The sequence below is a fragment of the Cydia amplana genome, chromosome 6, assembly GCF_948474715.1.
Source record: "Cydia amplana chromosome 6, ilCydAmpl1.1, whole genome shotgun sequence".
Lineage (NCBI taxonomy): Eukaryota > Metazoa > Arthropoda > Insecta > Lepidoptera > Tortricidae > Cydia > Cydia amplana.
Genome location: NC_086074.1, coordinates 8163014 through 8189931, shown reverse-complemented (window position 1 = coordinate 8189931; position 26918 = coordinate 8163014). Strand labels below are relative to the sequence as shown.

The following is a 26918-nucleotide window of genomic DNA, read 5'->3' as shown; positions in this document are numbered from 1 at the left end:
ATCAGAATCATGATATATTAACACGGAATACTGTAATGAATCTCTTATAATTGGACATATTGTAAGCTCCGCTTCAGAGCCAACTCATGACACGATGCGTGAATGCATTTCGTTCCTAAACCTATTAGAGAAGTACATGACTCAGATATGAACAATTTCTACGAGACTTTTGTATATATATTTTCAGAATTTATATTGACATACCAGTGTCAAGACGTTTTGTAATTAAAAGAGTTAGTTTAAGTAATGTGAGAAGACTGTGATGATGTTAGAATGAAAATATTGTTAAAGTGTAAGTGAAATGTTAGTATTAGCAAGGATCGTGTGTATTGGTGGGGGTCGGGGCGCTCCCAGGGCGCGCCCTACATTTAAGTGCATTACATATCAACGTTCAAAACGTTCTCATTTCACCGGTCGTTGGTCATCAATTTTCGGCATTTTGTTAATCACAAACCAAAGACAGAAAGTTTGAACATAGTTTAACGTACTCCACTTTAGTTGTTACTCATTATTTTGCTCAAATTAATAAGCAATTTGTATGTCAATGTTCCGTGTCATTACTCTAAAAGTCTTTGCTTCAATTCGAATACACTCTAATACTTAAGTAAGACTTGCAAAGCTACCACTAAGTACAATAACTAGATGATATATAGAGCGTTACCGGAGTCAATTAATATTATAAAAAATACAGCATGTTGCTATGTAGTAGCATAGTAAGTACATAGCGCTGACAGTTCAAAATATTTTTATTGACACTCAGTTTATTCATTGTTTTTAATTCAAGTGGGAAAATAAAAAAATATCTATGTTTCCATTTTGTTCTAACGGGATTTCCTAGCTCCGACAAAATTGTAAGCCGCGAGTTTTAGTCTCGCTAGAACCTAATAGGTTACGTAGATAATAATTAACTTTGTTAAAAATATAAATTACATTCAGTTAGATCACTAAATTCATTAGTGATTAGAGTAATCATTGTGCACGTGGCCAAATCAGTGTTATTAAGTAAACTCACCGTAAATATTATGCAACATCCTTTCAACCATTCTATTAGCATTTCTACAGAATAATTTCAACTTCGGGAACAAGATCTTGATATGAATAAATTTACCTACCTAACATAGAGTTTTTAAGCGTTTTACATGTACATAAAATAGCATTGATTTAAAATTATAATACATTCCAATTTGTATTGAAGTTAGCCCTCAGTCCCTTGCCATTACGTGTCAGGTATGATTGAATACAAATTGACATGAGATGCTTTCCCTATCCTTTATTCTTTCTATACCGATAATAAGACCTGCCAGCCTTGGTAAAAAGGGCCTTGTCGTAATAATCAGTCCGAGTCAGTACACTGACATAGGCCTCTATTAAGATCGGTTTGCCTAGGATAGCGGTGCCGTCATATAGCGGCCGTCTCCATACTATAATACGGCTAAATATGGATGTCGTAGTATTTGTATGGAGACGGCCACTATATGCCGGCACCGCTTTCGGAGGAAACCAAAGCTTTAGGGCACAATTTTCGGCTCTCCTCCAATGTGGAGTGGGCCCTACAAATATAATTAGGCCTAGCACACAGGAGCGGCGTGACAGTATCTCGCCCGCGAGATAGACTACCTGTTTTTTTTTAATGTATTAATTAGAGAGGGACGGGTAGTCTCATCTCGCGGGCGAGATACTGTCGTGGCGCTCCTGTGCTAGACCTACAGAGCCACAAGTAAAAAAAACCAAAGACTGAGTCGTCCTATAAATGTGGCAGATCCACTTATAAAATGGCGCTCAGTTCTCTAACACATACCTAACAGCACACTTTACGTTTTTAGTTATGCTGTTTTATACCAAGAAAGGCAGTAATTAATTATAACGCAAATTCATTAACATGGTTAATGTCGTTAATGATTTAACCTTTTAACCGCCATAGAATACGTCATCGAGCGTGCTCGTGTCGCCGGGGGGTACGAAGTTACACGAAATTTGTCTTATTTATCAGACAGCGGCGAAATGAGCCCGATTTTGTATGTCTTATATATCAGTCTACGGCGGTTAAAAGGTTAATGATAACTGCATGGCAACAAAGTGTAAAGCAAATAAAACCTTGGACCATCACTTCCTTGCCAGCTCCCGAGCAATTTTATATTATTGTATAATCACAGAATATTAATATATTATGACGAAATTTTGACAGTATGAGAGATATTGCTAATCTTCAATGTATAATGTAAATAGTATTAAATCAATTCATGAACAACGCCTAAATTTATAATTATAACTATCAACTTTGTTTTAATGTACAGGATATTACTTTTGTTATTATTTTACGGGGATTTATGTATTATTTTTTGTATAGTTTGTATTTGTCAGACGTTGAGTATCGCGCAGAAGTAAAGAAACGAAAGCCGTGTAAAAAATAGGGTTGTGATACTTGTGATTGTAAACCACTTCCTATTAAATAAGTGCGTGGAACTAAGTGTTGTTGTTGTATTAAATATCGTCACGAACAAAGTGTCAAAAATATGTATAGGTACACGACGTTATTGCCCATATATTATAGTGTATACATATTTTTGGCATTTTGTCCGTGGCTATATTTAATACCTAGACTTTTACAGAATTGAAATGATATTTCGCACCATGCACGAGCTAATAAAGCATTGGAATAATATTGAAAAATATAGATAGACCGCGGATATTTTAGTAATTATCGAAAAGTTTTTTTGGACGTAAAAATGCTCACCATTGGAGCGTTCGCTAAATTTTATTGTATGGGAAGTTTCAGAGTTCTCCGTTGAGTGACGTTGATCAGTCTATTAAGTGTGGTTGTTGCAACTGACCCTAAGTATTTTCAAGTCTAAGTATTGTGTGTTTCATCTTGCCGCTCGTGATGGTAATTCCGTCTCGTTTCTTTACTCCTTCGCCTAATTGGGGCATTATCTATGAAAAGGGACCTTATTGTCGATGGCGCTTACGCCGCACAGCGTCGCGCGGCATTATATTTAAATCAGAGCATCGTTAATAATGGCTTAAGCGCCATCGACAATAAGGTCCCTTTTCATAGATAACGTCACAATTTCGTTTCGACTGTCGGTTGTTTCTTTTTACACAGGTACTGGTCGTTGTTGAAGTATTCGAAGGACTGAGGTTCTTTTCTTTTGTACCCTAAATTAGGGCTCTATTATCTCTCACTTAATGTAGCTCTAGGATAGCCAATGTCTTGTGTTGGGTTTGTGTTAATTTATATTAAAATATATTTTAAGTAAATCTGTTTGTTTCCTATTACAATCCTCTAAATCTCCCTAGTTGCACTCCAAACATTAAGAACACTACGCTTCCATGAATTAGCGTAGGCACTAGTTTTTGCAAAAACAACCCCCGTCTGGTCTAACGTTCGCCCCAGAAAGGAAACCAGGCATATCTAGGGTTTTTAGGCTTAAATAGGCGAGCCAGTTAAAATACCAGTTTAATAAAAAACGCATTTAAGCATCGACTACATTCCATTTAATATAACATTAATATTGCCATTTATGAGTACGGCACTTAAATATAAAAATAATATATTTATAAGTAGATTACAATTTCTGATTTCTTACAAAATATATTACAATCTTATAATCAGTCGAGAATATATCACAGTAAAGACTTAATTTCCTTAAATCTATATACATTAAATTTATAAGTGTTGCATCTGTATTATACTATACTTATCCTTACAAGGAGCATTAAATCATATTATCATTTTTTTTTATTTTTGGTATTTTTATACATAAAATCTGATAGTTATAATAACACAGCTTTGTTAACACACAAGCAAAAATTACAAAATGAATCAATATAATTATCATTTCTCACAATATTGCAATTCTGCTTCAGTTTTTAATTTTGCCTACATCTACATGATTACAGACAGTTCTTCAGAAGACATGTTATAGAAGCATTTAAAGCAAACACCATATATTATATCACTACACATGCACTAACGTTACCTCTTGAACGCCATTGGTCGTATACAAAAACGCACTTCCCAACGTAATTGGTCCAAGTCGGCAAATACAAACGTTAATTTAAACGTTAATACGCACACATCATAGTTTCGCTTGTTTATATCTTCTTTAATTTTAATATTGTTGAAATTGTAATATTAAATGTCTAACTTGTAACATTACCTACGCTTGTAATTGGGAAGGAACTGGCTCTTGAGACACAGGGAAACCTACTTTGAGAGCCAGGAACCAATGTAATAACCCAAAGTTGCAATAAAGCTTTTTTTTTATAATTACGATTTGATGTATATAAAATTGCCCACGTCGCAGTTATTTGGAAGACTGTAACTAAACCTCTTCCAGGCCAAACTAAACAACACACATCTGACTACAATGCCTCAAAGAATCCATAATATATTTCAAACCTTAAGTTTGATGAGTTGAAAGTCACATTTCCCGTATTTCGTAACAAAACATTAATTACCAAACTTACGACGTGAAAAGTTTGGAAAACACTGCGACTGCTGACACTGAGCGAGAAGGAAATAACAATTAACACGCGTTCGACAAGGATGACGGTCAGGGACAAAATGGCGGATTGTCAAATGTGACAGCCCTATCCTGTGTTGCCAGTAGTGTAAACAGAATTACCCGAACGTCTGAAATTTATTTCGTGAATCGGAAGATATTGCTAACGAATAATTAAAAATGACGTGTTATTGTAAAATTTAAGATAAAATACATATAAATGAAAATGATAAAATTATAAAGAAATATTTTAACTTATTAACCATAGATATAATGTATGCAACATGTTATGTTGAAATAAAGTGACAATGTTATTGTGACGTAGGCCTGTGACACTCTGGGAAGAAAATACCATATTTTATTAGACCATGGTGTGAACCGATTAGTTTCTACGGAGTAGGTTACAATGTAAACAATGTTAACCGATTTTGAAAGTAGGGTATTTTTTACGAAATATTCGTAACGGGTTAAAGTTTTTCAAAAACTTTTTGCTTATTATTTATAGGGCGGAGGGCGGTAAATGCTACTTACGGCCATTGGGACGTTTAATGAACAGCTAATACGCATAATAAGAGTATAAAACATTACTCGCACTTCACCGGAGAAGATTCCGGAGCTCTGTCATGGCTGCTTGCGATACGGGACTTTTATTCCGCTCTGTTTTGTATCTGAAAAAGTAGAAATATGTTATGATGTCTTTGAATGCAATTTTGTTTCTTTTTAAAAATAAAGGAATGTCTCCTTTAAGTAAAATGAGCCAGCTTAAGGATTTAAGGTAGTTTCCCTCCAGGGCCCGACTTATCTTTCCCCACTGTATAGCAGAACAAAGACTATTTCCCATACTTGCAATAATGAAGCATTTATCGGACCTCGTGTTCACTCCACTAAGTCACGGCAAGCCAAGCAAGAAGTTGACATTTTAGTTTGGGACAGTGAACGTGTTAATCAGAATGAGATACGGTCTTCTAATCTGACTTCTCTTATTCAGATTCGGTCACACTTTTTTGACGACGTATTCACTCTTCAGTTCGGAACAGGGATGTTGCGGATGCCGATTTTTTGACATCCGCAGATGCGGATGCGGATTTTTAAAGGCTCACAGCCGCGGATGCGGGTGTCAAGATAGTACCATAAAAAACGTAAAATATTACATTTTAGTAATTTTTATTTCAAAAAACCGGCCAAGTGCGAGTCGGACTCTCGTTCCAAGGGTTCCGTACATTAAGTCCCACTCACGCTTGACTGCTCATTTCTAATAGGTTTTTTTGGTTAACGACTAAATTACCTAGCAGTCTAGCACTTACGCCGATGCTAAGACGTTCCTGTACCGACCTGTTCCACATTCGCATCCGCATTAAATCCGCATCGATTTTATGCGGATGCGGATGCAGATGTTGAAAATAATGCGGAAGTTCCGCGGTTGCGGATGCGGATATTCGCAACATCCCTGGTTCGGAATATAAAAACCTGCAATTGCATTCTTAACTTGTCCGATCCCGCGACCCGAAAACTAATTTTGTTGTTGTCTCCCAGTATGGCTCACATTTGAGCCGTGGGAGTTGAAATTTTGAATATCGTGGGAAATCTGGAAAATTTATTTACGGCTCCTATTTGAGCCCTTGGGATATGACAGGTTAAATTGATTAAGGAAGTTACTGACCTGGTAATAAAGTCGTGCGCCACGTCGGGACGATAGGTGGCGCAGTCGCGCAGGTAGGCCTGGTCGTTGCCGAGTGCACGACGATATGCCAGCTCGCGCCACGCCGCCGCTCCGCGGTGCGACAGCAACACCAGGCCTTCCATGAAACTGGAGATAAACAAACTATACTATCACTACATAGTATAAAACAAAGTCAGTCAAAGTCTGTCTGTATGTATGCAGAGATCTTTAAAACTACACAACGGATTTTGATGAGGGTTTTTTAGGGTTCCGTACCCAAAGGGTAAAAACGGGACCCTATTACTAAGACTTCGCTGTCCGTCCGTCCGTCTGTCACCAGGCTGTATCTCACGAACCGTGATAGCTAGACAGTTGAAATTTTCACAGATGATGTATTTCTGTTGCCGCTATAACAACAAATACTAAAAACAGAATAAAATAAAGATTTAAGTGGGGCTCCCATACAACAAACGTGATTTTTGACCGAAGTTAAGCAACGTCGGGCGGGGTCAGTACTTGGATGGGTGACCGTTTTTTTTGCTTGTTTTGCTCTATTTTTTGTTGATGGTGCGGAACCCTCCGTGCGCGAGTCCGACTCGCACTTGGCCGGTTTTTATAGATAGAGTGATTCAAGAGGAAGGTTTATGTATAATTTATTAACCCGTGCGAAGCCGAGGCGGGTCGCTAGTATTAACCTTTTCGACGCCGTGTCAAAAACAAAAGCTGTCACGCTGACGCCGAAGTGTCAAAACTGAAATTGAACTTTATGCATATGCACGTAGGTCTATGTTGCTTTGTGGTCTGTCACCGATTAATCGGTCTTTGGCGTTGAACCTACGGTGCGGATATATCGGTCATTGGCGTCCAAAAGGTTAAATATACCAGGTGTACGGCCTCAGCAGCGAATTTACTAGTAACAGTTCATTGGAAGCATAGATGACAATCATTTCTAAAAATTCAACGTCTATTAAACGGAATCATGTGGCTATGAATAATGATAACAAGAAACTTTTCTATTGTATCTTTTGTTACCATGTTACCTCAAATATTCGGAGACGAGTTTATACATCTGCTCCGTGCTCTTGTTGAGTATGAGTCTTGTGGGCGAGGCGTTGAGCAGCGACATCTGAAGCGCAATGTTCTGCGCCAGCGCCGCCATTTCGCCGGCGAAGCCGGTGCAGCCGCCTTGCAAGTATAGTTCGGCTGCGTCCGTGCTGTGGTTGAGCGCTGTTTCGAGCATCGACCTGCAATAGAAACCACAAACCAGCTAGACAAAGCAACTCTTTTTACGTATTCAAAATTAGCATTCGCGGGCGTGTATGTGAGGTGACCTTACTAAATCACTACACCTTATAAAACAAAATCCCCCGCCGCATCTGTCCGTTTGTGTGTATGTATGTTCGCGTTAAACTCAAAAACTACTAAACGGGTTCTTATGCGGTTTTCACCTATCAATGAATACATGGTATAATATGGTATTCTTGAGGAAGGTTTAGGTGTATAATTTGTTAAGGTTTATGTAACCCGTGCCATAGAGAAAAAAATACATTGAGTGCTCACTCCATACATCAGTTTTAGTACCAAAAAGACTATTAGCATCTAGCGTCGAGTAGCGGAACTATCAGTACTGCTACTTGACAATAGATGTAGCACCGACCGGAAAGTCTTATGCTGTTGAGATAAGACTTTCCGGTCGGTGCTACATCTATTGTCAAGTAGCAGTACTGATAGTTCCGCTGATAGTAGACACTGAAATTAATAGTCTAACTGATGTATGGAGTGAGCACTCTCGTCTTACTATATTTCTCTATGCCCGTGCGAAGCGAAGGCGGGTCCGAAGGCGGGTCGCTAGTATGGAATAAATACAACTTCGAAATTGAGGTCTTGTATTTTTTCATTTCATGTTTTCCTTTTAATATCACTGCAATAGAATTAAATCCAGCAGCAGGTATGTTGTAGATACATACCTGGTTACATTATTGTCGTGTATCATCACCCACACCGGCTGACAATAGCCAACTTCTCCAAGTCTGAGATGAGGTCTAGCGCCTGTTTCCACTTCATACCTAGTCTCATACATGTTAAAGTGGAGCACTATATTTTATATTCACATACCTGGTGACATTATTGTCGTGTATCATCACCCACACCGGCTGACTGGGTTTCCGCGAGCTCCCCTTCGGCGCGGACTCAATAGCCAACTTCTCCAAGTCTGAGATGAGGTCTAGCGCCTGTTTCCACTTCATACCTGGTCTCATACATGTTAAAGTGGAGCACCATATTTTATATTCACATACCTGGTGACATTATTGTCGTGTATCATGACCCACACCGGCTGACTGGGTTTCCGCGAGCTCCCCTTCGGCGCGGACTCAATAGCCAACTTCTCCAAGTCTGCTATGAGGTCTAGCGCCTGTTTCCACTTCATACCTGGTCTCATACATGTTAAAGTGGAGCACCATATTTTATATTCACATACCTGGTGACATTATTGTCGTGTATCATGAGCCACACCGGCTGACTGGGTTTCCGCGAGCTCCCCTTCGGCGCGGACTCAATAGCCAACTTCTCCAAGTCTGCTATGAGGTCTAGCGCCTGTTTCCACTTCATACCTGGTCTCATACATGTTAAAGTGGAGCACCATATTTTATATTCACATACCTGGTGACATTATTGTCGTGTATCATCACCCACACCGGCTGACTGGGTTTCCGCGAGCTCCCCTTCGGCGCGGACTCAATAGCCAACTTCTCCAAGTCTGAGATGAGGTCTAGCGCCTGTTTCCACTTCATACCTAGTCTCATACATGTTAAAGTGGAGCACTATATTTTATATTCACATACCTGGTGACATTATTGTCATGTATCATCACCCACACCGGCTGACTGGGTTTCCGCGAGCTCCCCTTCGGCGCGGACTCAATAGCCAACTTCTCCAAGTCTGAGATGAGGTCGAGGGTCTGTTTCCACTTCATACCTAGTCTCATACATGTTAAAGTGGAGCACTATATTTTATATTCACATACCTGGTGACATTATTGTCGTGTATCATGACCCACACCGGCTGACTGGGTTTCCGCGAGCTCCCCTTCGGCGCGGACTCAATAGCCAACTTCTCCAAGTCTGAGATGAGGTCGAGGGTCTGTTTCCACTTCATACCTAGTCTCATACATGTTAAAGTGGAGCACTATATTTTATATTCACATACCTGGTGACATTATTGTCGTGTATCATGACCCACACCGGCTGACTGGGTTTCCGCAAGCTCCCCTTCGGCGCGGACTCAATAGCCAACTTCTCCAAGTCTGAGATGAGGTCGAGGGCCTGTTTCCGCTTCACGTTGGCCGCCTCCGAGTACATGTTGAAGTGGAGCGCCACCATTATGTACGTGTCGGTGTCACCGGGGCAGTGGGTTTTGAGGTAGTCTAGCAAACCCTGGAAAAAAATGTGGTAAGCATGAATGCAAAATGAATTTTGCTTAGCTAGCTTAGCTGTTTAAATCAGTATCAGTACAATTTTCTTTTTAGCTCAGCCAGATATTGAGCATGCCAGACACGTGCCGTGCATTTTTTACTCTAGAGCAGCGGTCGGCAATCTGCGCCCCGCGAGCCTCCCTGGCTAATTTGTATGTAATATTAACAAACAACAATGTCTAATAAAAAGTCATAAATATTAACAAAGTGCGGCCCGCGTCAACTTCGTTAACTACTATGTGGCCCTTAGCTTTAAAAGGTTGCCGACCGCTGCTCCAGAGGTGTCTGTCGGCGTCTGCAAGGCCATATAGCGATAGATATAAAATACGTTAATAAACACTGCATAAAATAATATTGTTTTGTCTGCCACGCCGCATGTCTGGCACACTCGATGTCTGTAGATATAGTTGTTCAAACCAATTTGTCAGTCAGTAAGAATCAGGAAAACTATACTCATCCTTTTCTTTTGGGTGCTAGTACTAGTGTAAGACAAAGATTCTCTCTGTCTATGTTTGAAATGAGACATTCCTTTGACAAACTATATAAACCGACCTAATACTGCTAACATTACAGACCTAAATACACATAATACGACTAACCTGTTTGAACTCCGTGATCTTCTCCTTCTGCTGTCCCAGCATGAAGTCGAACTGCCCGAGTAGAAACTCGAATTGGTGCTTGTCTCGCAGCACTTGGAACACGTACGCCATCTCGGTGTACCGCGCCAAGCCCGTTAGCAGACGCACCCTGTATATAGATTAGGCACAGTTTCAACAAAAAATAGGGTATTATACTGCATTTAAAATAAATTATTTCACAACATGCATGAAATAAAGCACCAGATAATTATTTGAAAAACATAGATTGCAGTTATTTTTAAACACAAGTTCTATTTAATAGATCGGATAGAAATATAAAAAGTGGGTGAGGTAACCGTGACGTCACGATGTAATGTTTTATATAAATAACATATAAGCAAATCGTTTTCACAGTTATAAAAATAAATGATTTGACTAGTAGGAAAATACCCTATTATAGTTTTAGAAGGACTTTTGAGAACTAAAAGGTATAAAATATTGGTTTCTTTCGATTTCGAGGGCGAGTTTATATTTAGAGATAACTCGCAATCGAATGCGAAAGTCGTAAGAATAGAATCGAATGAGAGATGTTGCGTTTTCAAGGTTGTATTAGGCTTGCCTTACTTATATTATTATTAAGTTGAGCATGTTATGAATGTAAGTACATAGTTTCTTAAGTTAAAAGATATTCTATTGTTGTATAAAATCTACCGCGGATGGAGTATCGAGACAAACCTTACTGGTTTACAGATACTTTTGTAATTAAGCTTAGATATTGTGTTGTAATTACCTGAATAAATAAGAATAATAAATTCGAAGGCCATTTTCTAATTTTTACATGAAAGACAGTTTTGTACGATAATCGCCTAGCGATTGTTTCGGATAAATATATAAAAACGTACTAAAAACACGTTCCATCTAAATACGTCTATGTAATCTTACATGAGCCGCCAGGAGCGCGCCGCGAGCAGCTGCGCCGTGAGCGCTTGCGCCGATCGTAGTACGACCGCCACGCCCTCTGTGTCGCACGCGCAGGAGAAACATTCGTGCGCCACTACCAGCAGCTCGATCGATATTATGTTCACCTACGAATATTACACTTGTCTTAGCATAGACGGAAGAAATGGACAATTTTGCTTAGAGATTAGGGATTACATAGAAAGCTTCAAACTAAATTATGCTATTAAACTAATAGGCTACATGACTAATTTTTTTTTATGGTATCAATCGATCGGGTTTGTTTTTAGGATCAAATGTCTATATGGGACCCATTGCATTAAAGTAACACAAAAGTCAGAAATTGTAGTCAAAGGCCGACAGTCGCACTTCACTCGCGAAACGCCCTATACAAAACGGACAAGGGCCGTGACGGCATCGCCCATCATGTAGTATGGACAAAACAAGAAAATTGCGTTTTTGTCGGTGAAATATTGCGTTTATGTATATAGTTGCTATACAATATTTTATTGCATGAAATGTAAGGAACCGAATGGTACCCTTACTTTTATCGTTTTTGGAAGTTAAAAAAAACTTAAATTTTGAAACTGTCAGGTCCTGTATTTTTGTAATTTTTCAATATTTTATTTTAATATCCACATTATTGTGATAAATTGCTCGTTTGCTATCTATTTTACTAGATTTTGTTATAAAATTCAACATGTGTCATCATCCCTATTATGCATGTAGCTGGAGCAAGCAAAGACGCGGGTTACTTTCGCGAGCGGTATGATAAGTATAGTGTGTCAAAGGACTGTCTCATTTTAAACATAGACAGAGAGAAACATACTATCCTTGTCTTACACTAGTTCTAGCACCCAAAAGAAAAGGATGAGTATAGTTTTTTTGGTTTGACCAACTATAGTGATGAACCGGATACTCGCATGTGGTACAGGTACACGATGAGAAGGCTTTTTACGCAAGCAGCATGCACAAGTTACTTGTACGAGCCCGCGCCTTTATTTGTTTCAACCGCGCAAATGGTTACATTCAGACTTCCTTTTATTGTTTACACGATTTTTATAAAATACGCAAGTACAGTCAGCTGCAGATATAGTTGACCCTCCTGCAAACAAATTTATATGCATGGGGGGTCAGTTACGTATGTAGTCAACAAGCTTTTGCTACGTGTGGAAACAGATAAACCATGGTCTAATAAAACATGGTCTTCTCTTCCCAGAGTGTCACTTGCCTACGTCACAATAACATTGCCACTTTATTTCAACATAACATGTTACATGGGTACATTATATCTATGGTTAATACGTTAAAATATTTCTTTATAATTTTATAATTTTCATTTATATGTATTTTATCTTAAATTTTACAATAACACGTCATTTTTAATAATTCGTTAGCAATATCTTCCGATTCACGAAAGAAATTTCAGACGTTAGGGTAATTCTGTTTGCACTACTGGCAACACAGGATAGCGCTGTCACATTTGACAATCCGCCATTTTGTCCCTGACCGTCATCCTTGTCGAACGCGTGTTAATTGTTATTTCCTTCTCGCTCAGTGTCAGCAGTCGCAGTGTTTTCCAAACTTTTCACGTCGTAAGCTTGGTAATTAATGTTTTGTTACAAAAATGGTTGGCTGCTCTATTCGGAACTGTAAGAGTAAGAGTAGGAGTGAAAAGTGCAGTATAGATATGTTTCTACATGAATAACTTAAAATTAATGCCGTTAAAATAATTTTCACCGTTGGTTAAAATTCTCCCACATTTTAAAATTTGAGAACCTGTAAACAGCATGATGACGTAGGCAAGTGACAGTTAGGTCATTCGCGAATCTCGGAAGAGAGTACCAGGCGGAGTATATTATTATACCATGAGATAAACCATATAATTATTTCTTAAACTTACCTGTTTTGTCGACAGCTTAGCGCCCTTAGTAATCTTCCTAATATTCGACTTGACTTGATACCGAATATGGATATTACTCCTCGAAATCACATCAAACAAGTTCCTTCTAGTATCTTTGGTCATTTTACTTCCAACTGTATAAACAGTTGACACCGTGGAATATACCGACCCCGTCTCAGCCGAGTTTAAAGTACCTCCATCAGTTATAGCCGATTCCACTTCCTCGCTTTCAACGTTCGAATATTCTTCGTCAATTAGCGTGTCTAAGTCCAGACAACTGTCGTCTAAAGTACTCTCAGGGACTGGTGTTGCGCCAGACTTGTAAATCTTTCTAAAAGCCATCAGATGGTCGAGGATAAGTCTTCCGACGTGACTGCAGCAGTCGGGGCGCATGTTGAGGAACATTTCGATGTCGGAGTTGAGGGCGTAGCCCCAGAGCGTGTATTGGAAATGCTCCTTTTGACGGAATGTGGAAGTCTTCACTAGATGGGGGCAGATTATTGCTGCTACCATTTCGTGGCACAGGTATTCAGCGATCTGTAATAACATTAAGCATTATATAAAAAGCCAGCGAGATTTTCAAGCAAATATTGACCGACTTACATCACTGTGTAGCATCACAAAATATATATAAATCATAGAAGGTAGGATCCTATAGAAGTGGTAAACGCGTGCCTCCGTGAGGGACAAAACATACGCAATGCGAATGCGACACTATGATTGGTCGAATTTATTTGTTGCCTACCATAATCCATACTGGTGGGGAATAAAAACAAGTGAGACTGTGACAAGGACAAACAATAATAGCGCTTTCGCTGCTACTCCTACTGAAAGATACATAAGACTATCCCGTTCGGTCATTTCCCCCCACCCCTCATGCCTGGTCCAGTTAATACCTATTAGTATTATGATATGAATACAGCGTTCTCCATTCTTCAATTTAGTCATATTACGATACACATTTATGAATGTAAAAAAACTAGCATCGGTTACATACAGTAAAAAAGCGGCCAAGTGCGAGTCAGACTCGCCTATGAAGGGTTCCGTATTTAGGCGATTTATGACGTATAAAAAAAAACTACTTACTAGATCTCGTTCAAACCAATTTTCGGTGGAAGTTTACATGGTAATGTACATCATATATTTTTTTTAGTTTTATCATTCTCTTATTTTAGAAGTTACAGGGGGGGGGGGGGGGGACACACATTATACCACTTTGGAAGTGTCTCTCGCGCAAACTATTCAGTTTAGAAAAAAAATGATATTAGAAACCTCAATATCATTTTTGAAGACCTATCCATAGATACCCCACACGTATGGGTTTGATGAAAAAAAAATTTTGAGTTTCAGTTCGAAGTATGGGGAACCCCAAAAATTTATTGTTTTTTTTCTATTTTTGTGTGAAAATCTTAATGCGGTTCACAGAATACATCTACTTACCAAGTTTCAACAGTATAGTTCTTATAGTTTCGGAGAAAAGTGGCTGTGACATACGGACGGACAGACAGACGGACAGACGGACAGACAGACAGACAGACATCACGAATCTATAAGGGTTCCGTTTTTTGCCATTTGGCTACGGAACCCTAAAAACCTACATAAGTACCTAAACTACCTACTTTTGTACTCAAAGATTTGTGTAAATATATGAATAGTTTCTAAAAGTAGACAGTTTTCCTAGTAAAATTAACAGTACAAATATGTTCCTTTTACTAAATCATTGTTTACCTGCTTCGAAGGAATGTTGAAAGTCCTGAACACAAGATTCGCCAGCGACATCCGAGTGCGTCCGCTGACCAAATTTATAAAATCCACCGACAATCCCCTGTACTTTAACACTGCAGTATATTGCCAGCCGATATGCAACGCTATACGATAGTAAGCGGCTATGTGCTTGGCAATGGATAGGCCACTACGGGCCGCTAAGGCTTCTAAAGCGGTGAGGCGGTCGGCATCCTCTCTGGCTGCTAGTTGGCAGCCTTCCGTTGTGTTCTCTTGTTTTTCTTGTATGATAACTAGCTCTTCGAAGCTAGCGTCTGATATGCCTGATGCTGGAAAGGAATGATCAGATCAATGTAACGTCGGAATAAACTATCTTCACATATAAATACTTGTTGTAAAATATTTCATGTTACAATCGCTGTTAAAATCTAATTCTGACGGTGGTGTCATCAATAAAAATATAGATATTTAAGAAATGTAGTTCCACACCGACAGGCCGTCACACCTTGAAGCCTTTTGAATATGGTAAATTAAATACGTGACAAAATCTGGATAGAACACGAGTTCTATAGAGGCTGTGTGTTATTTAGGCTACACTCTATAGGAACTTTTCCGATTCGTCAAATTTGATATTAGACTGGACTGGTAAAATGTGTTACTTCGCTACAATAAATTACCTTGAGTTACACTTGGTATGGTAAAACTTAGTAGTTACTCACTGGTCAATTTGTTCTGCAAGTATGGCGACGAGATAACCAATCTCAGTTCCTGCGGCAAATCATACGGCAGACACGTGCCCTCGGCCAACTTCAGACACGTCCGTATTATCTGCACCGGGCACGGCGGACTCCGATACATGTGCTCCGAAGGCGCCTTGAACAACACCGACAGACGAAACGCGTCCACAAGCAACTTCAACTCAAGTAGTTGGTTAATAACCCTTCTCCAATTCTCCACTGCTTCAACATCCTCCAACATAACAACATCTTCAATGTTACCGACGTCAGATTCAACTTCAATCTCTCGCAATTCCATCGAAAAAGGCTTCTCCGTATCAACAACTCCTATCTTCCTCGATAAACTCTGATCTTTCTGCCCGTTCAGTATAAAATGCAGAGTACCCTGGTAACTGTTTAAAAACACCTCGTTTTGGGAATCGCTTTTGAAATAAGCGTCCCACATCAAATGCTCGATGCGCTCTCTTTTCTGGCCGTACTCTAAGTTTTCCTCGAACCAGCTCATGATGATTCTGTATGCGTAGAATTTCTGCACAGTATCATTGATTTCGTTCACGTAATACACTAGGAAGTCTGTAGCGTCGTTGAATGTTACTGCTGCTTTTTTAAAAGCCTCGCTACATTTAGCTATGAAGAGAGTCCATTCCTTGTTGTCTACGGCGTCTTCTTTCATTAAGAGAGTTTCGTGTTTATGCGCCCATTCGGCCATTAAAATGTCGTTGACGGGGACACTGGCTAGCTTGGCTATTTTGAGAGCGACGTCGTATTTTCTGCTGGCGGTGTAACTCTCTACGCACTGGAGCAAGTACTGGCCCGAGTCGTCTTGCAGCATTTTAGACACGTCCACGACTGTCGGCGTCTCCATGGATATTTGTAAGATCTCATGTAATGTTACGAAGTTTGGAGAAGGCACTGAAAGAAAGGAGTTTACAATAGCACTTTTTCTAAAGGGTTATTTTGTTGTAGAAGACATGAAGCGGCTAAGAAAAATCGTGCCGCCTAGTTTGAAAGTTCATATATATGGCGCTGTACTGCGCCATGTTTTGTGGTCACTAAGCATGGCTAAAATGGATAACCTAATGAGTGTAAGGTTTAACTGCTTACCCGAAAATCCCTTCCCAAACTGCGCAACAGCCAAACATTTCAGAAACTCCCTCTGATGAAAGGCGCTATCAAAGCCCTGGCTAAGCGCTATCTTCACCAGCGCCGTGGCGATTCTCTGATAGGCCTCCTTAGACAGCCGGCTGGGCAAACCGTTGGCGTCGACGCTGTACCGCCGCAGGCAGAGTTGGAGGAAGCTGGCTAGTGTCTTGCTGGTCTGGCAGTCGAATATGCGGTGCTTTAGAGTGCGGCAGAGAAACGTTGTCAATAGTGATAAGGGACTTTCCTGCAATAAGACACAGATGTGAGAATTACCCGACTAAAAGAATATTGGATTAGCAGATTATATAGGGATTAGGCTGAACTGAGCCGAATATATGATGAAAAGGTATTTAATAAAACCCAACCAAGTGCGAGTCCGACTCGCGTTCCAAGGGTTCCGTACATTAAGACCGACTCATGCTTGACTGCACATTGCACATTTCTAATAGGCTTTCCTGTCATCTATAGGTAAAGAACTATTTTGTGTATTTTTTCAAAATCTTAGACCCAGTGGTTTCGGTGATAAAGCGAGGGGGGGTCGGACAGACATACAGACGCACGCTATAAGGGTTTCGTTTTTTCCTTTTGAGGTACGGAACCCTAAAAATTGGATCTTTTCGGAAGAAAACCTACCTTCAGTAGAAATTATCATTTTTAGGACTATCAATGACGGATATGAGAATGTGTTATAAACAGCAGCGTTTTGACAGTTCTAGCACCATTGACGTATATCTCAGGACTGGCCTTACGGGCAATGAGAATGGGGTATGAATGGGGCCAGTACAATGTGACACCGCTACAACGCGATTGGTTGATGAGTTCGCATCACGCGCGCGATTGGTCGCGATTAGTTGCGTTAGACTGCACAATTGGCTCGAATTCGTGAGTGACACCGCTGAACTAGTACCATTTTTAGTGCACGTAAGGCCAGTCCTGAGATATACGTCAATGTCTAGCACCAGTCTTACCGGCATAAAGACCAGCATGGCTTCATGTAATGTAGTGACGTAACCCTCTCGCAGACACAGCTCTGCGACCTGTTGGAACTGGTCAGGGGAGACGTTTTGCTGCGTGGCGAGTAGAGCGCTGTCAGGCGCCGGCGTGGCTAGTGAGGAGAGCAGCCATTGCGCCCATAACACGAACACCGCGTTCGGCTGAAACAATTATTCACTTATAAGTACTTTATCGCGGGTGTTTACGTATAAAGACGAAGTTTTTTGTTAGGATTAGACTATTTTTACAAGACTGCGCACTAGTAAGTCTAAGGCCTGAGGCCCTAAGGTCTACGCTCGGAGCGGAGCGTTCGGCGGGGCGTGCAGCGTAGCGTCGGGCTCACAAGTGATTTGAGCAGCGTGCACTAAGTCCGCTCCTATACGTTTGCATTTGTCTAACATGCACGCCGCACGCCCGCCCCGCTGCACGCCCACTCGAGCGTCCACTCAGGCCTTACACTAAAGGCAACCGCATGGAAGACTGAAAGTCCATATTTATGGACATCCATGCGATTCTGCCAATTCTGCGTAGAAATGTTGCATAGCTAAAATATCTCACAACGGACACGACACGACCTTTAGCAATGAAGTATAACGACTAAGAAGCGTATTTTTTTGGTATATTTTATGCAGCCGCGAGCAGCGACAACTAAGGACACAGTACTGACCATCCAGCTAGATGCTAGATACTAATAATGCCTCCACCACCAACCAACTACATCTGTGGCGTAAGCGTAGAGAGTGCACGCTCCTAACGTCCCGAGCATGCGTTTTATGACCCTTGGGTAAGACTTTAGTAAAATATACGCCGTAGGTTTACCTGGTAACAGCCCGCGGGTAGTACGAGTAGAGGCTCGCATCAAAGATTAGCGCGGCATGTGCTCGGGCCACAGGTCACTCCGACAGTATCGGTCACTCCGGGTCGGGCTTTGGGTCACTCCCACAGACACTCACCTCATAACAGCCAGCAAGCAGAACGAGTAGAGGCTCGCATCAAAGATTAGCGCGGCAGGCCACAGGCCACAGGTCACCCCGACAGTATCGGTCACTCCGGGTCGGGCTTTGGGTCACTCCCACAGACACTCACCTCATAACAGCCAGCAAGCAGAACGAGTAGAGGCTCGCATCAAAGATTAGCGCGGCATGTGCTCGGGCCACAGGTCACCCCGACAGTATCGGTCACTCCGGGTCGGGCTTTGGGTCACTCCCACAGACACTCACCTCATAACAGCCACCAAGCAGAACGAGTAGAGGCTCGCATCAAAGATTAGCGCGGCAGGCCACAGGCCACAGGTCACTCCGACAGTATCAGTCACTCCGGGTCGGGCTTTGGGTCACTCCCACAGACACTCACCTCATAACAGCCAGCAAGCAGAACGAGTAGAGGCTCGCATCAAAGATTAGCACGGCAGGCCACAGGCCACAGGTCACTCCGACAGTATCGGTCACTACGGGTCGGGCTTTGGGTCACTCCCACAGACACTCACCTCATAACAGCCAGCAAGCAGAACGAGTAGAGGCTCACGACAGAGATGCGCGGAGCGGATGAGCGCAGCGGGCGGGTCCTCGGGCCCGTGACAAGCGGCCGCCACTTCCCAAAGCTCACGGGATACACCGCGAGACGGGAACTCGAATGTCACACTGCCGCTCGGGCTCTACGACACAAATAAGTTTTTGGCAAAAATTTCATTTTTGGTACACGCTTTTATCGCTGACTGTACTTTTCTTACGACAGACAACTAATACTTATCGAGACAATTCTAAAAACCCCTAACACAATTAGGTTGCGTTGTTTCATCACAGAGTTCCTATGGCCACCTCCTGTCTCCATCATCAGATCAGCTCGATGTTGCATTGTCACCCGACTTACATGTGTATGCAAAATTTCAGCTCAATCGGAAACCGGGAAGTGGATCAAATTTACCTTGCAAGATTCCATTACATAGTTACATAGTTTACATACAGGTCGACCTAATAAAAGCGTGTTAAAAACACTGACTTAATATAAAAGAAATAGACACACAAAGCAGAACAAAAACGTCAAGAAATGTGGATCCCAATGACGTTTCGCACCATTTGCATTGATGATAAAAACGCTTACGTAAATTTTGAGTCAAGATAAATGTTTCGTACAGAAAAGAGCTTAATGTCGTAAGCATTAAGTGTCAAATTTGCAAACATAAGTACCAACACTGTTAAAAAATTTAGTCCGATGGCACTAAACGTAACGTATTTACGTCAAACAACGTCAAACGAGAATAATGAACGAATGGAGTCACTTTGGTACACTTTAATATGTATTACTGTACAGGAAAATATTAAAATTGAAGTAATAAATAAAACAAATTTAATTTAATCGGGAGCTCAAATAAAATTAATTCGTGGTTCAAATTTAAACAAATAAAATTTTTAATTCGTAAGTATACGTCTTTAAATACTAATTTCCTTGAAATAAATTCTACTTATTAAATAACTGTGTATTTAAGATCTACATTTACTCATAGCACGGGTGCACGGGGACATTTAGATACTGATTGGATTTTTTTTTATAAAGTCTACCTATACTTTATAAAAAAAAATCCTGTGGTTGTCACTGTGTTCCGACAGGTTTAGCATTTACAGTTAGTCGATATAAGCCCTTATTGGTGGTGTATATGTCGGAAACAGGGAAATGGGCCAAACACACAAGTGCCGTTTTGCCTTGTTTAAAACTGCATCACCCCTATCTCTTGCTATAATTAAATAGCAGTCCACTTTGCACGTCGCATAGGTTTTCTTGGAAATCTTTAATTTAAACATAATATTATTTCTTATGAATTCCATATAAAAATATAAAAAAATATTGACCTCACATCGACTCAATAGAATTTTGTTCCTTGACATCCCTTCTTTGGTACTAACAAATTAATTTATTCAAAACCATAAAATTACCACCAGATTACATAAATTATGTAATGCTATCCAAAGAACTAACCGAAAGAAATACATTCCATCCTTTTTCCTTGTTTTATCATTGTTATTTTTACATATTTTAACGGCACATTTCGTAATTGTTGACAACTTCACATTTGAGCGTTTCAAACAAGACTAAACGAAAAAGTAATGCATGATCTGTTTTGACATCACTTTTGTGGGGCCATTTTTGGCGGCTGATTGGGTATCCAGTTCTTTATACTATATCAATGGTTAAAAACAAAACATTAGTCACTTAAATTGACATTCGAAAAACTAGATAGCAAAAAGCCAGTTGAATGTATACATACATATTTATACAAATGTGCGGCGCGTCACCGTGAACCTTATCGGAATGCACGAAGGTTGATATTGGTCTGTAGCCGCGCGAGTCATGCAGATAACGTCTTTGACGGTCAAAGGATTAAGGATCTTTTCCTTAACTTTCCAGAAAAGTATGCCATCTTTGTTCAGGAATACCCACTTAGTGAAAACATAAAAAACATCTTGGCTCAACAATACTGTTGAAAGCTAGGTGATGAGATGTGATTTTAAAACTTACCACTTCAGAAGAACTCAGTCTGTTTAATCTCCTTTGCCCATTGGTAGCATTGGTCTTGAAATCCTTCTCTGAGCCTTCTTCCACGTTCCTATTCATCATGATGTACTTCAAATGCTCAGCGTAAGATTTCTGCTCGAATTCTTGCGAGAGCTTCAACATCTGACTCAAAGGGTACCGGAATACGTCGCCGAATAATAAAAAGTTGAACCAAGAGCCGCGCTTTACAAACTCTCGAAGTAAATTTTCGGGCAACGGCAGATTGTGAAGCATTGCGAATTTGATCATCGTTTGGGATTCAAACAGCGCAACTGACATTTCCACTTCACCGTCTACATTTTTTTTACTTTTTAGCGTGTGCATAGTTATCTCTTCAAGGTTCTCCAAAATGTCCTTTGCCGCATCATCGCTGCTTTGTATAAGTTTAGACGTGTAATCGTTCACTGTTTTGTTAGCTTTGTCTTGGTTGTATCCCTTCTGATATATTAAGTACTCTTTTATCATGCGTGCTGCGGTCATGTGAACTCTGCATCGTGTGGGGTTACAGCCGATCATGGCCACGAATGATATGGCGCAGGCTACCATTGCTGGGTCATCCCAGTGCTGTAGTGCTAGAGCGTGCGCCTCGCAGCAAGCGCTCTTTATACTTTTATCTTGCAGGCGATTATATATCTGATACTGTTGAACAACAAATGCCTGACTGGCGTTGCACGGACGGTACTGCTTCAAATAGTAAATGTGGCTCAATTTCGCCACATAACCATATCTTTTCATCAGCTTTTCATTCGCAAAATCCGGCATGTCAACGGATTTTTGTGACAACGCTTTTACGCAACTGGCATTCACTTGAACATCGTTGGCTAAAAGACTGCCCAAACTACGGCGGTCCGCTTTATCACATATTACGGTGGAAGTATTTTGATTTATCAATTGGAATTCGAATATTTTGGATACATCTAAACCGCGGTAACCAGAAAGCAGTTGATACACGCTGACGTCTTTAGACTCGTAAAATGGATTCATATCTAAATATTTCTTATAAACATTGTGTAAATGCGGAAGCTTCTCTTTATAACCTTTATTTGGCAATTTAAAGTCTTTAAATGTAATGAATTCGTCGTTTGAAAACACGTCGAATAGGTTTGCTCCATCTTCAAGGAGGATCATACCGAGGACTAGATGAGGATTGGAGCAAATGTAATTGTCAATGTCATCTTTGGCTATCTGCTGGCAAGTCTTATACACGGGCACTACATGGCTCTGCCTGTCGGAGGTCTGTTCAATGCTTTTAAACAAGAGCCAAAGATTTATGCAGTCCTTTGCCTCCTGCTCAACATTAGAGAGATCTGTGTCAAGTATATTGCCCTCAACACACATCGTCAACACTTTATACAATTTATTTTTCACACAATACTTTGCTAATTCCACATAGAAATGTTGTTTAGTAATATTAGAGCAAGATTCAGTGAAAATATCATCAATAAGTTTCAGATTCTTAGTCCGAGCTAATCTGGCTATTATTTTGTTCAAGTCACTAGTTTCATTGTCATTGACTATGCCATAGGAACACAGTGTATCATAAATACACATTTTAGTGTATTCATAGCAGCTACTGTTAGCAATGCTTACTATCATTTCATCAGTGATGGGCCATTTACGAAAAATCTCATCCAATGTATCAAGAACTTCATCCGGGAAGCCCTTGGTGTCGACATTTAGGAGCTTTTTGACAAAGCTGTCATTGTTAAAGAAATTGTACCGGGCATTCATGTCCCTCACCACCTCAGACATCTGCAAGTTGATCCACCGGATTAAAATCATAGCCTTGTTTTGTTCTACCAGATGATTCCACATTTCTAAAGGTGTTGAGAAATCCAAGAGAGAGAACTCTGAAAAAAGGCATGAATTCAAGTGTTATATTATTAAATTTTTATTTTAACATAATGTGTAAATAATAATTACCGTTATTCATAGATACGGAAGTACGATACTGTGCTGATTTATCATTCTTATCAAAGAACATAGCAACTAATTTATTGACACTGGGTAATTAATCATGTACATAGTAATTAGATAACAAAGTTGGTTGCTCACCAAATGAATCCAGGAAAAGAGCTGAAGCTATCTTGCTCTTCCACTGTGGAGAACAAGCCTGTATTTTCTCTATAGTCAATGCCTTTATCTCACTTTCATTTACGACAATTCTATTTTTACCAACACCAAAGACTTTATTCTGCTTGAAAGTGCCATCCCTTTCAAAGGACTTTTCTAAGTATTGTAGCAACATCCAATGTCTCTTGAAGTCTTGCCACCTTGTTACTGTATCGCCTTTCAAGTCCAGCGATAGTTTGTCTAGATGCTGGACTATAAAATCTCTGTATTCAATTTCTGGTGAAGACAGTGCTAGGTCCATGAGATGTTCAGCTGGATCTATACCAACTTTATTTAAGACATGAAGTACTTTGAATATTTGTTTTCTCAACAGAAGTTGGATTGTCCATGCTCTGACCTAGATGCAACAATGTATGTAGTGAGATAACATCAACGGAACTTAACTACTAGACTATATAATATTTTACACTGAAAATCTTACAGAACAAAATAAAAAATTCAAATGATCCTTATAGAAACTTTGCTAACAATGTCTACACAATAGCTACAGTAACAATACAATACTAGAACAATAGTGTGTTACTGTAGAACAGTTAGTGTGTAGTTAAATAACAATCAGTATAAATGTAATTCTAGACTTACTTCAGCCATAAACCAATCTCTTGCAGTGTCTTCATTCCACGAGTTTTTGTGCATCAAGTATTTTACAGCCAAGTTTATGTGACTGCCTTTATTTGCAGCCTCGCGGACCACATCTCTTGCTGATTTTTCTTCCCAACACGACCAAATAGTTTTCTCATTCTGGGTCAACCCTTCCATTTTCACAAAAACACTGTTAGAGAATCATTAGATTGTGATATACTCTCAACTTCCGTAACTTTAGATAACTTAAGAAACTATATTCTTATTGTAGGTGCTTAGTATGTATATATAACAAAGTAATCAAATAAAATTTGATTTGATACAGATTTTATTTATTTTACTTTACGTCAAAACAAATGTCAACGTTATGTCAGATTGGTTGAGGCGTTTTGTTTACCTTGTTAAGGGGTGGCCAGCCTAAAAAGTACACAATCGATTTGTGAATCGATTTATTTTTTCGCTTGGAAAGGCTACAGACTTCGTAACTCTGCCTGTCTCATTTTGGCTAGGATTTTGGTCTGTAACCTATAATATCTATATGCATCTCTTTCTAATCTTAGATGAAACACAGACAGGAATTTTATAAAAGCGTAGCCTGGCAGTTTAATATGGTTGAACAAAACCAAAGAGTATTAAATCACTACGTTTTAAGAGTCGGCACTCTCGAACAAGCCTCAAACCGAATTAAGAACGTACATTGTGCCAACACACCAAATACATGTCAATACTGCCAACACAAAAAAAGCAACGCTTCCGGTACCTACTGTTTATCGATATCGATAAATGTGCGATACGTGCTGTTGTACTGTACTACTGTAAAAGTAAATTTTGAGAATCAGGTGGATTAATAAAATAAATGCAAAATATATAAATAATTTTATTTTACATAATAAAGATAAGATACTGTTCGCACCTGGCTGTTCTAAATCCGCACTTAAACACTGCACTTTAAGGTTCACTTTCCTATCACTAAGCACTGTTACTTTTACTACTACTATACTTCACTTCACTGTATCACTGTCACTTTATTTTTGGTTACTGACTTGACCATGGAAACTGTTTGACTCCATTGTTTTTAGAAAACATACCGTTAGCTAGTTTGCATTTTAAAAAGAGACATCTAGCGATCAATTCAGTAATTAATTTACAGTATGTACACTTATGCGGCAATTTTAAATCTCAACATCCTCCGCCGCCAAGGAAGTATTCCTTGATCACTAGTTAGGAAGTCGACACAGCTTGGTAATCGGCCGTTGTGAGATCCCGAAAGCTGTGCGAATGTCATACATACGAGTCAATCCATCAGTGCCAGGGTATTTCTTAAGTACTCTGCCTACTCTCCAGTTCGCTGGTGGAAATCTTCCATCTTTGATCAATACCAGTTCTCCAACTTCTAAATCCTTTTTAGGTGTATTCCATTTTGGACGCAATTGCAAACGAGAAAGGTATTCGCTTTGCCATTTAATCCAAAAATCTCGTAACATGCGTTGGGTCAACTGCCATCTCGACAAGCTGGATATGTTACTCTGCTCATTACTGCGATCTGGTAAGCAAATCAAGGGTTCGCCGACCAGAAAATGTCCGGGTGTCAAATAATCTAAATCATCGCCTAATGGAGCCAATGGACGCGAGTTAAGGCACGCTTCAACTTGCGAAAGGACCGTATAAAATTCTTCGAAAGTCAGGGTTGCGTCTTGCATTATTCTTTTCAGATGATACTTCGTCGATTTTACACCGGCCTCCCATAGTCCTCCAAAGTTTGGTGCTCCAGGGGGAATATATCTCCAACGAGTGCCTCTGTCGTCTAAACTTTTGAGCAAGTCTTCTGGAATTTCGTTGCGACTCTGTTGCCACATCTTTAATAGTTCTTTTTCAGCTGCAACGAATGTAGTACCATGATCACTCCATAGTTCCTTGCAATGACCACGTCTAGACACAAATCTTTTGAAGGCAGCGATAAACGCTTCTGTGGTCATATCGCTGACTAGTTCCAAATGTATTGCTTTGGTGGACATACAAACGAATAAAGCAATATATGCCTTGTATGTCTTAGCTCCTCGACCTTTACTCATTCTGCATGTGATGGGACCGGCAAAGTCAACACCGCTTATAAGAAAAGGGCGTGAAGGTTTCACTCGAACTTCCGGTAAGTTTCCCATCAACTGAGTATTAGTTTTCGCATTGTATCTTGCACACGTTATACACTTCTTGTAAAACTGCCTTATTGAAGAACCTCCTTTAATAATCCAGTATTTGCTTCTCAAATATGGTGTCATGAGATGAGGCCCTCCATGAAGAGTGTTTTTGTGAGCATCATCCAACAAAACAGGTAACAATACGTTGTTTTTTGTTATTATAATAGGATGCTTTTGATCCATACTCAACTCTGAGTGTTTCAGTCTTCCTCCTAATCTCAAAAGACCTTTATCATCCAGATAAGGTGTGAATTGCAGTAGACGACTGCTTTTCTTAATTGCTTTTTCACTTTTCAGGTGATCAATTTCTTCAGGAAATTCTATCTCTTGGGACATCTTTAAACACAAGGTAAGTGCTTCATCTTTTTCTTCACAGGTTATATGTTTACTAACATTCTTTTCTTTTTTCAGGATCTTCAGCCATCTTCTACAATATGAAATCACGTCCAGAAGTTTTTGCAGTGACGAGTATTTCTTCAGTAAGGTAAGCTTTTCAGAGTCTGTGTCTATGGTTGTGATCTTACACTTTATTAACAAGCGTTTCTCTAACTCTGTTTCAGGTATGGAGTCGACGGGTATGGTGAAATCAGGTTCACGTAAGAATTCCGGACCATTGAACCATAACTGATTTTGTTTCAGCTTGCTGGGTGACAGACCTCTGGAAGCTGGATCTGCTGGGTTATCCTTTGTATTGACATATAACCAGTGTGTGTCTAAGTTGCTCCTTATGTCAATCACTCGATTTTTGACATAGGGTGTCCATCTGTTTGGATCTCCTTTTATCCAGGC

At 40.0% G+C, this 26918-nt stretch overlaps 1 protein-coding gene across 1 annotated transcript; it reads right to left on the bottom strand.

Annotated features, from left to right (window-relative positions):
• Positions 1 to 5020: 5020 nt before the first annotated feature.
• On the bottom strand, positions 5021 to 24270 carry LOC134648771 (spatacsin). The gene is made up of 15 exons (XM_063503326.1): positions 23935 to 24270; positions 23275 to 23689; positions 21184 to 23069; positions 19157 to 19324; positions 17646 to 17831; positions 16639 to 16921; positions 15517 to 16446; positions 14804 to 15126; positions 13076 to 13612; positions 11158 to 11300; positions 10237 to 10384; positions 9373 to 9599; positions 7206 to 7409; positions 6166 to 6312; positions 5021 to 5173 (listed from the first exon to the last, which is right to left on the bottom strand). The coding sequence occupies exons 1-15, from the start codon at positions 24109 to 24111 to the stop codon at positions 5101 to 5103; spliced, it is 5847 nt and encodes a 1948-aa protein (XP_063359396.1). The 5' UTR covers positions 24112 to 24270; the 3' UTR covers positions 5021 to 5100.
• Between the last annotated feature and the right edge of the window lie 2648 nt (positions 24271 to 26918).